This window comes from Hypanus sabinus, chromosome 9 (assembly GCF_030144855.1).
Source record: "Hypanus sabinus isolate sHypSab1 chromosome 9, sHypSab1.hap1, whole genome shotgun sequence".
Classification (NCBI taxonomy): Eukaryota; Metazoa; Chordata; class Chondrichthyes; order Myliobatiformes; family Dasyatidae; genus Hypanus; species Hypanus sabinus.
Window position 1 is genome coordinate 8103404 of NC_082714.1, and position 16368 is coordinate 8119771.

The 16368-nt window shown below is 44.1% G+C and overlaps 1 protein-coding gene across 2 annotated transcripts in view; it reads right to left on the reverse strand.

The window, feature by feature from the left end:
- The window catches only part of LOC132399073 (brain-specific angiogenesis inhibitor 1-associated protein 2-like protein 1), a 131961-nt gene extending 127951 nt beyond the window's left edge, over positions 1-4010 (reverse strand). The window contains exon 1 of one of the 2 annotated variants that reach the window (XM_059979018.1): positions 3757-4010. In XM_059979018.1, coding sequence (XP_059835001.1) covers positions 3757-3807 — 51 coding nt within the window. In that variant the 5' untranslated portion in view covers positions 3808-4010. The remainder of the gene's footprint in view (positions 1-3756) is intronic. The other variant, XM_059979017.1, reaches the window with a different exon arrangement.
- Positions 4011-16368: the final 12358 nt, after the last annotated feature.

Consider the following 16368-nt stretch of genomic DNA (forward strand, 5'->3'; position numbering starts at 1 on the left):
CCGCTCTTAAAGAACCTACAATGGTCCCAAGTCATTGGAATTAATTTATTGTTACATGTACTGAGATACAGTGAATGCATAGTGCACAGAGGTAAAACTATAACAGAATGAAGAATGAAGTGTAACAGCTACAAACAAAGTGCAGTGCAGGCAATAAGATGCAATATCATCACAATATGGATTGCATGATGAAGAGGAACCTTAATCAATTCAACAATCGCAGTGCCGTTTTATTGGAGCAGTGGGTGTAATAAATGCATTACAAAGGAGAGATCAATGTTCAAAAAAATTATACTCCGAAACTCTTCTTATCTATTGAATCTGTGCCCACAGAATGTATCAGCCAAAAACATTTTGCAAATTCCATGCTGCTCCACTATTTGAATAACGAAAACAAACCAGGAAGCAATTCAACCAAGCTTGCACCTGTCTGAGGTTTGATTTCAATTCCCCAAAGCTTCAATCCAATGAGGCAACTTCCAAAATGCTATTTCTTGAAACTGGGTTGGTCTGGAAAAGCAGGTGAGTGGGTTACCCGAATTTGGAAAATTTTACATTCATACTATTGGATTGTAGGCTTCCCAAGTGGAATACGAGGTCTTGTTCTTTCAGTTTAGATTTGGCCTCAACATGCCAGTGGAGAAGGCAAGGAACAGTCAAGTTGTGTGGGAAAGGGAGGGGGAGTTGAAATGTTTGGTCCCTCCGCATTATAAATAGATAAGCTTTATTTGTCACGTGTATCAAAACCGTGAAATTTCTCATTTGTGTCTATGACTAACATGGTCCAAGGACATGCTGGGGGTAGCCGACAAGTGTTGCCCTACTTACGGCATCACGTATCATGCCCAAACTTAGTCATCCTAACCTTTGCATCTTTGGAATGTGGGAGGAAACTGAAGAATCCCAGGGAAACCCAGGTGATCATACAGAGAATGCACAAACTCCTTACAGACAGCAGTGAGAGTTGAATCCCGAGTGGTGATCGCTGGCACCGTAAAGTGCTGCATTAACTACTATGCTATTGTGCTGCCTGGATAACAAATGAATACACAATGCAAGTTTCGAGACCGCTCATGAAAATAGTTGCCTCACTTAGAAGAGCTGGTAAGTTCCAGATCATGGTGATGGAGGTGTTTGTTCAAACCTCCCCCCACCCCCCAAGTTGCAGGGAAAAGTACAAAGAGCCAGGAAGGAATAAGTGAGGAGGGATGATGGATCACAGAAAGTGGTACCATTGGAAAATGAAGTGAGAAAGACAGCAAGAGCGCAGTGGGATCCTGTTGTAGCTACTTATACCAGTTTTCTCAAATGAGAATAACTGGTAACAAAAGTCAATGTTAGCTCCTGAAGTATCTACCGGTACATAGTTAGTTATTTAGCATAGTTAGTTAGCAATTCAGACTGCAAACATCTTTAAACGGTCACTGTCCTTCCAATACTCTCTACTCATACCTCAACTTGTAACACTAACTGGTACTGGGACTAGACATCATAAAGCAATTTTTAATAGCTTAGCTTCCCACAATGCCCTTTTGTATACTGGACAGCTCTAGTATGTTGTGTCAATATGCCACAGAGCACTATTTACAAAGCAAAAGCAGGCTGCTGATATCTATTCAGTCAATTGCAAAACTTCACTGCCGCTGTACGAAAATAATGGAATAGGCAGATCTCCATGTCCTTGGAGAGATAATCTCTATAAATATATGACCCGTTTATGGTTCAAACTAGAATAGTGTGACTTGGAAAATGTAAAATAGTCACAAAAAAGTGTATAATCCAAAGGCTACTTCAATCCATCAGCTCCATTGTCTCTTTTTTAGTGGAGCTAAAATAACTTAAAGCTAATTTGTTAAAGTCTGTCAGTATGAGCTTTAAAATTCAAACAATATAATTTTTGGTTTTTAAGTAGGTAAGTATCAGGGCATTAATGGCTGGCAGTCATGTCTAAATGGCAGTTCCTTTGTTGGTTCAACTTCCACTAACCCAGCCTAGATTTTATGCATTTCTGAAGGATGGACATTCTGCTAACTAAAAGTCACTTCATTACAAGTTTTGGGAAAGAACAGGGGAGTTATCCCTGGCATAACAAACAATCTGTTAGTCGAACTCAGCAGATAAAGGTCTGTGTGTGGGGCTGACCGACATAGATTCGACCACCTTCGTTCCATCTGCCACAACTGGTAATATATTCCTGGTGTCCTCCCATTTTAATTCTGCTTCTCATTCCGACAGTTCATGGCTTTCTCTACTGGGATAAGGCCACTCTCAGGTTGGAGGAGCAACACCTCATATTCCATCGATGTAGCCTCCAACCTGACATAATATTGATTTCTCCAACTTCCAAAGATTTATCCCCCTTTTGGTTCCCCTCTTTTTTTCTTCACCTCCCTCTGGCACTCTTCTCTCCCCCCCCCCCCACTCCATGATCCACTGTCCTCTCCTATCAGATCCTTCTTCGGTCTTTTACCTTTTCCATCCATCACCACCCAGCTCCCCTACCCCACCTACGTGCCCCTTCAATGGCTTCACCCATCACCTGCCAATTTGTACTCCTCCCCCTTCCCAGCACCTTCTTACGCTGGCTCCTTTTCCCTTCCTTTCCAGTCTAGGCAAAGACTCCTGACCCAAAATGTGAATTGTTTTTCCCCCCCTCTGTAGATGCTGCCTGACTTGCTGAGCTGTTCCAGCATTGTCTGTGTTGCTCTGGATTTCCACCATCTGTAGAATCTTTTGTATTTATGTGGGGAAGAGAAATGAATAGAAACTCTGCAATTATCTTTGGTGTCTGGTTAATATTTAACCATCAGTCAACACAATTATGAATAGATTAATTGAATACAATAACATTGTAGGACCTTGCTCTGTGTGTTTTACATGACAACAAAAGAACTTCACTGGGTGTGAGACACTGTGGGTTATGGAGGTGTGAAATTCATTATAGATATCTACAGCAACAAACAAGTTGCAGATGGAGCCCAGTCATGCAGGACAACCCAGGATCTCACAAATCTATGCACAAATTTCCAATTGAAATATCCAAGAGACAACCTTAAATACCAATTACAGATCTTAACAGGCACTTTTGATTTAAGCAAACCCACCTAAAATGGTAGAACTAATGAACTTCACAATCCAATATTCAATTCACAGTTAAAAGTAGCGTCTCTCCCCCCCCCCCCCCCCACATTTTTGGAGGGGAAGGGTTGAAGGGTTTAATTTCTGTTGAAATTAAATTACTGGGGATTAAGCGAACCCAAGATTTCTTAAAACCTCAGTTACAGTTTTTACACGCCCCATAAAGCTTGTTACGGACAAGACATTTTAAAGGATTCGCTTAAAACAAACTTCAAGAACAACAGTCATCTGCGACATAAGTCACTCCTGCTGCCTCTCCACGTCCGCAAACACACCCAGTTTAAAAGGTGACTAAACAGGTAGGTGCAGTGGAAGCGATGCCCAGCCCTTTTATGACCAATCTATTTCATTGCCCCCACCAAGAAAAAAATATGCCGAGTTAAAATTAGTTAACCCATTTTCTGTGAGGCAAAAATGATGTTTCAAGCTAATTTACCCAAGACCGTACCTTTATCAATCAGACCTTTTCAGGTGAGTCTCACCTGCAGCAACTCACCTGTACCACTATCCAAAGTAATACATTAGGAACGACGCCAGCCATTGCAAATAATTAATAACGTAGTTTTCAAAACACAGATACTTTAGTTTGAAGGCTACTTTTTGGGTGGGGGTCCTCACCTTATAGGTGTTCTCCGTGAGCCTGTTGATATCCTCGGGTTTGCGAGACATAGTTCCTCCGTTGGCGACGTAGCCCCTCACAGGATTGAGCCGAAAGGAAGATAACCCGTCAGGTGCCGTTTGCGGGGGGTGGACCGCGGCTAGAGCGACAGAAAGGGCCCAGCTCGTTCGCGGATGCTGAAGGAGAGCCGCCGCCGCTCGACTCCTGTCAAACTTCTACCCCGTGCGAGCTCGCCGGGTGACGTGTCGCCACTGGCCCCGCCCCTCGCCCCGCCCCGCTCCTTGGCCGCAAAGCTGCCTGGGAACTGTAGTCCCACGCAGACCGAGACAACCGAACATTTGCAGTGCAAGAAGGAAGACATAGCGAATGCTAATTAGAAAAAAAGAACTATTCAGCCTAATCGCACTTTTCAGCCAAACAAGTAATGGTTTCTGTAAATGTTCATCCAAGTACAAAGGGTCATTCTGGATGACATCTTCTGTCAATGCTTAACGTCAGGCTGCCGTTTATTGACTACAGCTCAGCGTTCAACACAACCATTCCTACAGCTCTAATCAAAAAGCTCCTTAACCTGGGCCTCTGTACCTCCCTCTGCATCTGGATCCTCGACTTTCTCACTGGGAGATCGGAAAAACGTCTTAGACAGGTTTATTGTTACCAGCATGCATCGTGAAATTTGTTAACTTAGCAGCAGCAGTTTAATGATAATATAGAAAGAAAATAAATAAATAACTTACTGCCATTGTATATAAATGTATATTGGATAGATTAAAAATAATGCAAAACAGAAATAATATAGTAAAAGAAGTGAGGGTAGTGTTGCTGGGTTCAATGTCCATCAACACTGGAGCTCCTTGGGGGTATGCACTTAGCCCACTGCTCTACTCTCTGTACATTCGTGATTGTGTGGCTAGGCACAGCTCAGATATCATACATAAATTTGCTGATGATGCAGCTATTGTCGGCAGAATTTCAGATGGTGACAAGAAGGTGTACAGAAGCAAGACAGACAAGTTGGTTGAGAGGTATAGTAGCACTCAGTGTCAGTAAGAGCAAAGAAATAATTGTGGACTTCAGTAAAGGTAAGCCAAGGGAAGATACACCAGTCCTTATTGAGGTATCTGGAGTGGAAAGAATGAGTAATTTTTAGTTCCTGGCTGTCAGGATCTCTGAGGATCTATCTAACATATCGATGCAACTACAAAGAAGGCACAACAGTGGCTTTATTTCATATAGATTTTGAGGAGATTTTGTATGCCACCAAAGACACTTGCAAATTTCAACAGGTGTACCATGGAGAGCATTCTAACTGGCCACACCATCCTCTGGTATGGGGGGGGGGGGAGGTGGGACACTGCACAGGATCAAAATTAGCTGCAGAAAGTTGAGTTGTAAATTCCATCAGCTTCATCGTGATCACTAGCCTCCTCAGCATCTAGACCGTCTTCAAGGAAATCATTTAGGATCCCTATCACCCAGCCCAGAACATGCTCTTTTGTCATTGCTGCCATCAGCAGTGAGCTACAGGAGCCTGAAGACACACACTTCTCCCCCTCTGCCATAAGATTTCTGAATGGGCATTGAATCCATGAACACTACCTCACTACTTTTTTCACTTTTTACATTCCTTATTCAATTTAACATTTTAAATAAATACATTACTACTTTCAGCAGTTTAGTTTTTGTTATGTCCTTCCATCCTGCGCACGACTGTTTGAACTGCTTCCGTCTGGTAGGCGCTTCAGATCCCTCCAGACTAAGACTGATAGGCACTGGAGAAGTTTTTTCCCTACTACGGTCACTTTGCTGAACAGTTAACTGCCAGTTAACTGTTGGCTAACTATTACTTGGATTGCACTACCTGTATGTATAATCTATATTTTCATTTATATTTATCATTATTATTGTTATGAACAGAGAGACAACATCTGCCGGAAGTAAATTCCTTGTATGTGCACAGGTACTTGGTGATTAAAGTCTGATTCTGATGTACTGCTGCCGTAAAACAACAAATTTCATGACATAGGCCAGTGATATTAAACTTGATTCTATTCCTGATTTTGAAGTAACGCAAGATGCCTGAATGCACAGGTCAGGCAACATCTGTGGAGAGGATTAAACATTTTGGCCCAGATCTTTCATTAGGGCTAGAAGGGAAGGGGAAAGGAGCCAGAATAAGATGGTGGTAGGACAAGGGAAAAGAGTTGTAGAAACAGCCAGTTCCATTATGGTCACAACCTTCCCCAATTTCACGGACATCTTAAAGAAGGGGACATCCATCAAGTCAAGTCAAGTCAAGTTTATTGACATTTTGACCATAAACTGCTGGTACAGTACACAATAAAAATGAAACAACATTCCTACAAGACCCTGGTGCTACATGAAACAACAGAAAACTACACTAGACTATGTGAGACAGCATAAAAACTGCACTAGACTGCAGACCTGCACAGGACTACATAAAGTGCACAAAACAGTGTAGGGCAGTACAATAATTAATAAACAAGACAATAGGCACAGTAGAGGACAAATTACAATATTATAATAAATGATGTTATTAAATTAGCACCCCCATCATCTGCAACATGCCATCTTCTTACTGCTACCATCAAGGACTATGTAAAGGAGCCTGAAGACCCAATTCAAAAATTTAGGAACAGCTTCTTCCCCTCCACCATCAGATTTCTGAACCATCCGAATTTATCGTATTGAATTCTATTGTATTTCTTTCATTCCTATAAATTACATGCAAAAAAATTAATCTTAAGCAGCATATAGTAACACATAATACTTAAATAAGCCTATTGCCCATAAGATCACAAGATACTGGAGCAGAATGAGACAATCTGGCCCATTGAGTCTGCTCCGCCATTTCATCATGGCTGATCCATCTTCCTCTCAACCCCATTCTCCTGCCTTCTCCCCATAACCTTTCATGCCCTGACTAACCAAGAATCTATCAAATTCCACCTCAAACACACTCAATGACTTGGCCTCGACAGATGTATGTGGCAATGAATTCCACAGATTTACACCCTCTGGCTAAAGAAATAACTCCCCATCTCTGTTCTAAATGGACACCCCTCTATTCTGAGGTTGTGTCCTCTGATCCTAGAATCCCCCACTAGAGGAAATATCCTCTCCACATCTACTCTACCTTGGCTATTCAACATTCAATGAAACTACCCAGCATTCTTCTACTTTCCAACAAGTACAGGCTCAGAGCCATGAAAAGCTCCTCGTGTGATAAGCCTTCTAAACCCAGAACCATTTGTGTGAACCACCTTTGAACCCTCTCCAATGTCAGCCCATCCTTTTTTAGATAAGGAGCTCAAAACTGCTCACAATGTTCCAAGTGAGGTCTCACCAGTGCTTTATAAAGCCTCAGAACCACATCCTTCATATATTCTAGTCCTCCCGGAATCAATGCTAACATTGCATTTGCCTTCCTCACCACCAATTCAACCTGCAAGTTAACCTTTAAGAAATCCTGCACAAGGACTCCCGATCCTCTTTGCACCTTGGATTTTTAAATTTTCTCCTTATTTAGAAAATAATCTGCACTTTTATTCCTTCTACCAATGTGCATGACCATACACTTCCTGACACTGTATTCCATCTTCCACTTCTTTGCTCATCCTCCTGATCTGTCTAAGTCCTTCTGCTGCCTCCCTGCTTCCTTAGCACTACCTGCCCCACCCACCTAACTTCGTCTGACCTGCAAACCTGGCCACTAAGCCATCAATTTCATCATCTGAATAATTTTACAAAGAATCAGTCCCAACACCAACCTCTGTGTAACACCACTAGTCACTGACAGCCAGTCAGAAAAAGCTCCCTTTGTTCCCACCCTTGCCTCCTGACAATCAGCCACTGTTCTATCCATGTTAGTAGCTTTCCTGTAATATCATGGGTTCTTACCTTGTCTCACGTGTGGCACTTTGTCAAAGGCCTTCTGAAAATCCAAAGTACACAACACCTACCGATTCTCCTTTGTCTATCCTGCTTGTTATTCCTCAAAGAATTCCAATAGATTTGTCAGACAAGATTTTTCCTTTAGGCTGACTTTGGACTATTTTATCATGTGCCTCCAAGTACCCAGAAACCTCATCTTTAACAATCAGCTCCAAAATCTTCCCATCCAGTGAGGTCAAACTAACTGGCCTATAATCTTCTTTCTTTTGCCTCACTCCCTTTTTGAAGAGTGGAGTGACACTAGCAATTTTCCAGCCCTCCAGAACCATAACAGAATCTAATGATTCTTGACAGATCATTACTAATGCTTCCACAATTTCTCCAGCCACCTCTTTCAGAATCCCCAGGTGTAGTTCATCTAACTGAGATGATTTATCTACCTTCAGTCCCGTTAGTTCCCCAACAAACGTCTCCCTAACAATAGCAACTGCACTTATTTCTGCCTTCTGATAGTATCAAACTTCCGGCATACTGCTCTCTCACAGTGAAGACTGATGCTTTTTTAGTTCATCCATTTCCTTGTCCCCCTTTACTACCTCTCCAGTGTCATTTTTCTGTGGTCTATAATATCTTCTCTCGCCCCTCTTTTACTCTTCATATTTCTGAAAAATCTTTTGGTATCCACTTTGATATTATTGGCTAGCTTACTTTCATATTTAAACTTCTTGCTCTTTATGGCACTTTTAATTGTCCTTTGTTTTTAAAAGCTTCCCAATCCTCTAACTTTACAATAAATTTTGCTTTATTATATGCCCTTGTTTTTGCTTTTATGTTAGTGTTGATTTCCCTTGTCGGCCACACTTGTGTCATCCTATCTTTAGAATTCTGCTTCTTTGGGATGTATCTATCCTGCACCTTCCAAGCTGCTCCCAGAAATTCCAGCCGTTGATGTTCTGCCCTCATCCTCGCTAGTGACCCCTTCCAATCAACTTATACCATCTCTTCTCTCATGCCTGTAATTCCCTTTACTCCACTGATACACCTGATTTTAGCTTCTTTCTGTCAAATTGCAGGGTGAATTGAATCATATTATAATCACTGTTTCCTAAGAATTCCTTTACCTTAAGCCCCTTCATCAAATTCAGTGCATTACACAATACCCAGTCCAGAATATCTGATCCCTAAATGGGCTCAACCACAAGTTGCCCAATAATGCCCTCTCAGGCATTCTACAAATTCTCTCTCTTGTGATCCAAAATCAACACTATTCTGATTTTCCCAATCTACCTGTATATTGAAATCTTCCACGACTATTGTAACATTGTTCTTTTGACATGCATTTTCTAGCTCCCATTGTAGTTTTTGGCCCACATCCTCACTACTGTTCAGAAGCCTGTATATAACTTCTGTCAGGGTCTTTTTCATCCTTGGCAGTTCCTTAACTCTACCCACAATGATTTTACATCTTCTGATCCTGTCTCCTCTTTCTAAGGATTTGATTTTATTTTTTTACCAACAGAGCCACACTATCCCCCTCTGCCTACCTGTCTGCCCTTTTGTTACAATGTGTATCTTTGGATGTTAAGTTCCCGGCTTTAATCTTCTTTCAGCCACGACTCAGTGCTGCTCACAACATCATACCTGCCAATTTCTAACCGCACTACAAAATCATCTGCCTTGCTTTATACACTGCTTGCATTCAGATTTCGCACCTTCACTCCTGTATTTGTCAGCCCTACCGATTTTATCTACCTGATGTATTGCATCTCATTCCACGAACTGGAACATCTACCTGTCCTTCCCGACAGAATCACTACACACTGCCTCTACCTGTATAGCAACTGCCCCATCCACAGTGCTATCACTCAGTTTCCCTTCCTCATCCCAAATTAGCTTAAACCCTCGCCACCTGTTCTAGCAAAAATGTCCGCAAGGATATTTGTCCCCCTTGGGTTCAGGTGTGACCCATCCCTTTTGTACCTACCCCAGAGGAGATCCAATGATCCAAAAATCTGAAACCCTGTCCCCTGCACCAGTTGCTCAGCTATCATCTGTCTGCCAAATTATCCTATCCTTACCCTCACTGGCACATGGCATTGGCAGCAATCTAGATATTACTACCTTGGAGGTCCTGTTTTTCAGCTTCCTACCTAGCTCAGCTCCTTAAATTCTCACTTCATGGCTCCTCCCTTTTCCTACCCATGTCATTGGTGCCGATATACACCAAGACTTCTGGCTGCTAACCCTTCTCCTTTAGAATGCTGTGGATCCGATCTGAGGCGTCCAGGACCGTAGCACCTGGGAGGCTACATACCATCCAGGTGTTCCGATCATGTCCACAGAATCTCGTGTCTGCCCCCTAACTACAGAATCCCTTATCACTTCTGCAGTCCTCTTCTTCCCTGCCTTGCCAAACTCAGTGTCAGAGACCCCATTGCCATGGCTTCCCCCAGTAGGTCGCCCCTTCTCAACAGTATCCAAAGTGGTATTCTTATTATTGGGGGGAACAGCTCACATGGCTACTCTGCACTGGCTGGCCTTTTCTTTCCCTCTCCTGACAGTTGCTCAGATACCTGCCTCCTGCAGTTTAGGGTTGACTACCTCCCTGTAGCTCCTATCTATCACCTCTTCATTCTCCCATGTGAACCAGAGGTCATTGAGCTGCAACTCCGGTTCCTTAACCAGTTCACTGAGAAGCTGCGGCTTGGTGCATATGTGGTTATCCGGGTAGCTAGAGGTCTTCCAGAATTCCGACATCTCCCACAAAGATCACAACACAGCCCTTGGAGCTATCCTCACCTCTCTAACTAGGCACCGAGAGATGAAGAAGAAAAAGCTTACCAGATAATTATACCAGATAAAGCCTGATGAGCTAACACCTCCCCACTCTAACACTGGTCCACTCTAACACCTCCCCACTCTAACACTGGTCCACTCTAACACTGGTCCTCTCTAACACTGGTCCACTCTAACCCTGGTTCACTCTAACAATGGTCCACTCTAACACCTCCCCACTCTAACACTGGTCCACTCTAACACCTCCCCACTCTAACACTGGTCCACTCTAACACTGGTTCACTCTAACAATGGTCCACTCTAACACTGGTTCACTCTAACACCTCCCCACTCTAACACTGGTCCACTCTAACACTGGTTCACTCTAACAATGGTCCTCTCTAACAATGGTCCACTCTAACAATGTCCACTCTAACACCTCCCCACTCTAACACTGGTCCACTCTAACACCTCCCCACTCTAACACTGGTCCACTCTAACACTGGTTCACTCTAACAATGGTCCACTCTAACACCTCCCCACTCTAACACTGGTTCACTCTAACACTGGTCCACTCTAACACTGGTTCACTCTAACACTGGTCCACTCTAACACCTCCCCACTCTAACACTGGTCCACTCTAACACTGGTCCACTCTAACACTGGTTCACTCTAACACTGGTCCACTCTAACACCTCCCCTCTCTAACACTGGTCCACTCTAACACCTCCCCACTCTAACACTGGTCCACTCTAACACTGGTCCACTCTAACACTGGTCCTCTCTAACACTGGTCCACTCTAACACTGGTCCACTCTTACACAGGTCCTCTCTAACACTGGTCCACTCTAACACTGGTCCACTCTAACACTGGTCCACTGTAACACCTCCCCACTCTAACACCTCCCCACTCTAACACTGGTCCGCTCTAACACCTCTCCACTCTAACACTGGTCCACTCTAACACCTCCCCACTCTAACAATGGTCCACTCTAACACTGGTCCACTTTAACAATGGCCACTCTGCTTGTCCCTGCCTTATCTCTATTTGCTCTTGCCAATGAATTCCAATTTGGCTGGGCTGCCAGAAAATGGCGAAAGCACACAAGCGTTCTTTTTTAAATCTCACTCATGGACCTGCATTGCTTCCACTCTTGCTCCCAATTCGATTGGACCACTTACTGGGTTATTGGCCACCCACAGGAGTTTGCCAGAGTTCTCTATCCTGGACCAACCTTTCAAGTTTTCCCCAAGTGTTACTCATCTTCAAACATCCTTCCTCTCCCAGAGACTTGGAACTTCTGTTGGTGCTTCTGTTGCCCTGGGTTTTTATGGGGTAGGGTTGATAGCCCATGCCCAACCCTCTTCCTTTTGCAGCCAGGCTTGGAGTCATCAATGGCAGAGTTAATATAGATGTACTTTGATAATAAATTGCATTTCATTGGGTTTCTGTGTACACGTGACAAATGAAACTGACCTTTATCTTTTTATCTTTATTGTTAAAATATACTTTGAGCTTTAGAACTTTGAGGAACTTTCAGAGATTGGGAACTTGGCAAGTGAAAGTACAAGTAACAATGGCAAAAAAAGAGGAAATCCTGGGAAGTGCAAGGAATAATGATGGATGTAGTTCTGGGAGAGGCTCTAGTGATTAAAAACAAAGTACTTGAGTATATTGAATTCCTTTCAGAGCATTTGAAGCCAAGAATGAGTTTGAAGTGCAACTATGGTTGTAATGTGGGGAAAACAAATCCAATCAGGAAATAGTTGAGGCAGGTTCACTAACAACCTTTGAAAGACAGTTGGGCAGGTATATGAATTCATGATAAAGACTAGCTTTGTCCTTCACATGTACATTGAAACATCAAAACATTCAGTGAAATGCATCATTCTGCATCAATGACCAACACAGTCTGAGGATGTGCTGGAGGCAGTCCACATGTCTGGCCATGCTTACAGTGCCAACATAGCATAGCTGCAACTTACTAGCCCTAACCCATCTGTCTTTGGAATGTGAGAGGAAAGCAGAGCAAGCCGGTGCGGTCAAGGGAAGAAAGTACAGACTGCTTACAGACAGTGGTGGGAATTGAACTCCAATTGCTACAATACCATGGGAAGGTTTAGAAGGTTGTGGGTGTGGTGAACTCCATATACCTGTCTGGACACGCCCCCTGCTGACTGCTCCTGTGGCTCCTCCCACTGACCGTGGCTCCTCCCACGGACCCCGGTATAAAGGCGATTGGGGACTCCGTCCCGGCCTCAGTCTCCAGGATGCAGTGTGGTGGTCAATTGCTGCTTGTACTTTCTTCCAGCCAATAAAAGCCGAAATCTCGCCTCACGTCTCAGAGAGTTATTGATGGTGCATCAATGGGCCAAACGTGGGTGAATGGGAAGGTTTAGGATGGCATGAAGCACTTGAACTGAAGGGCCTTTTCCCTTGATGTATGAATTGAATTGACTTATTTCTTATATCCTTCACATACATGAGGAGTAAAAATCTTTATGTTACGTCTCCATCTAAATGTCCAATGTGCAATTTATAGTAATTTGTAATAAATAGTATGTACAACAGGACAGTCAATATAGCATAGAAATACAATTGTATCAGTGTGAATTAATCTGTCTGATGGCCTGGTGGGAGAAGCTGTCCCGGAGCCTGTTGGTCCTGGCTCTTATGCTGCGGTACCGTTTCACAGGTGGTAGCAGCTGGAACAGTTTGTGGTTTAGGGTGACTCGGGTCCCCAATGATCCTTCGGGCCCTTTTTACACACCTGTCTTTGTAAATGTCCTGAATAGTGGGAAGTTCACATCTACAGATGTGCTGGGCTGTCCGCACCGCTCTCTTCAGAACTCTGCGATTAAGGGAGGTACAGTTTCCCTACCAGGCAGTGATGCAGCCAGTCAGGATGCTCTCAATTGTGCCCCTGTAGAAAGTTCTTAGGATTTGGGGGCCCACACCAAACTTCTTCAACTGTCTGAGGTGAAAGCGGCGCTGTTGTGCCTTTGTCACCACACAGCTGGTGTGTACAGACCACATGAGGTCCTCGTTGATGTGGATACCGAGGAGCTTAAAGCTGTTTACCCTCTCAACCCCAGATCTATTGATGTCAATAGGAGTCAGTTTGTCTCCATTCCTCCTGTAGTCCACAACCAGCTCTTTTGCTTTTGTGACATTGAGGGAGAGGTTGCTTTCTTGGCACCACTGTGTCAGTGATGACTTCTTCTCTGTAGGCTGCCTCATTACTATTTGAGATAAGGCCAATTAATGTAGTATTGTTAGCAAATTTAATTTGCAGATTGGAGCTGTGGGTGGCGACACAGTCATGGGTATACAGAGAGTAAAGGAGGGGCTTAGGGCAAATTCCTTGGTGGTGGGGGGGCTCTCCTGTGTTGAGGGTCAGAGAGGCAGAGGTGAGGGAACCCATTCATACCACCTGCTGGCAGGGAGTCCAGGATCCAGCTGCACAAAGCCGAGGTCTCTGACACAACGACACTATGACTTGAGAATGCTACCTGCTTTCCCCAGATCAGGAGACAATAATACCAGAAGATATCAGAGCCAGATTTGGCCACTTGTCTTGCTGAGTCTGCCTTGCCTTCAATCAAGGCTGATTTGATTTTCCTCAACACTATTGTCTCACCTTCTTCCCATAACCGTTAATCCCTTTACCATTCAATATTTTATCAACCTCTACTAAACATGCAAGGCTAAGACCTAAGATAAGCACTTTTTCACTGACGAAAGATCTACTTGTAAATCACCAGCTTATCTGTTCTGTTTGCCCAGATTGATTTACGCAGCATTTTTCTGTGTGTGTCTGTTTCAGATTTCTAGCTTCTACAGAAACATGTTCAGGAGCCAGGACCCCTTCACAAGGCAAATCCTCTCAAAGCACATTCTAATAGTGTGATCAGCAATGTCTGGCATTCAACACCAGAAGAAGGCAAGGTTCCAAAATCTTACACGATGAGGTGAGCTTTAGGAACATCTTTAACATGAAAGAATTTTCAGAAGTAATTTTGGGCTAGGGCCAGCTGCCATTGCTCGAATGTTTGGAATTCATACATTTGAGATGTCCTCATAAATCATCCTCTCCACTTCAAAGCAGATATACGCACTCTGGAGTTCAAGGCCTGGTGTTCAGCGATTGGCATGTTCTGGGATCAATGTGGAGGATTGAGGCCTGTTGGCAGGAGCCAAGCCTGCAGATCTCTGCAGAAGCTGAAGCTCAATGCCAGCAAATCCAAGTCCAACTCTGAGCCTTGAGACAGAAGAAGGTGACCTGCCCTGTGGTTAAAGAACTGTGGAATGTGCATTGGTGGGAGGGAGGAAGGGGGTTTGTTTTGCTGCTGTTGTTTTTTGTTGCTTGCTGTGCTTTGCGTTGTTCTGCTGAGCATTGTGGGCATGCTATGAATGTGTGGCGACATTTGCGGGCGGCCCCCAGCACATCCTTAGGTTGTGTTGGTTGCTAATGCAAACGACACATTTCAGTGTATGTTTTGATGTATGCATGATAAATGGCCTTGAACCTATTTATTTATTTGGGGTGGGACGCTTAGTGGTTAGCACCAAGCTTTAGTGTACCAGCGACCCAGGTTCAATTCCCGCCACTGACCACGTGGGTTTCCTCTGGGTGCTCCGGTTTCTCCCACAGTCCAAGGACGTACCGGTTGGCAGGTTAATTGGTCATTGTAAATTGTCCTGTGACTAGGCTGGAATAAAATCAGGGGAATGCTCAAAGGGCCAGAAAGGCCTATTGTGTGCTGTATGTCAATAAATAAATAAATAATCCCGAACCTTGAATTTATTTGCACTATATTTATTAATATAGAAGGAAAGTATGCAAAACCAATGGGTTCTGACAGAGCAATCCCATTGTTCCTTTCCCTTCTTATATTCCTCTATTCCTGCAGCTTTCTTGTATTTCCACCTACTCCCCCCGACTCGGAGTTGTGGCAGAATCGTAGATGGTGCTGAGGTGGCCTACAGGGGTTTGGCGGGTCAGCTCGTTGAGTGCTGCTGTAATAACCACCTTGTGCTCAACATCAGCAAGACCAAGGAACTGGCATCGGACTTCAGGAAGGGGAAGTCAATTAAACACACACCAGGTCTCATAGAACATAGAAATCTCCACCACATTACAGGCCTCTTGGCCCACAATGTTGTGCTGACCATGTAACCTACTCTAGAAACTGCCTAGAATTACCCTACCACAAAGCCCACGATTTTTCTAAGCTCCATGTTCCTATCTAAGAGTCTCATAAAGGACCTATTGTATCCACCTCTATCACAGAAAGCATGTGTGGGAGAGGCCATTACTGTGACAGTTCCACTCCCATGACCTGAGGCCATTGCTGTGACAGTTCCACTCCCATGACCTGAGGCCATTATTGTGACAGTTCCACTCCCATGACCTGAGGCCATTATTGTGACAGTTCCACTCCCATGACCTGAGGCCATTGTGCTGTAACTGTTCCACTCCCATGACCTGAGGCCATTACTGTGACAGTTCCACTCCCATGACCTGAGGCCATTGTGCTGTAACTGTTCCACTCCCATGACCTGAGGCCATTACTGTGACAGTTCCACTCCCATGACCTGAGGCCATTATTGTGACAGTTCCACTCCCATGACCTGAGGCCATTGTGCTGTAACTGTTCCACTCCCATGACCTGAGGCCATTACTGTGACAGTTCCACTCCCATGACCTGAGGCCATTACTGTGACAGTTCCACTCTCATGACCTGAGGCCATTATTGTGACAGTTCCACTCCCATGACCTGAGGCCATTATTGTGACAGTTCCACTCCCATGACCTGAGGCCATTGTGCTGTAACTGTTCCACTCCCATGACCTGAGGCCATTACTGTGACAGTTCTACTCTCATGACCTGAGGCCATTACTGTGACAGTTCCACTCC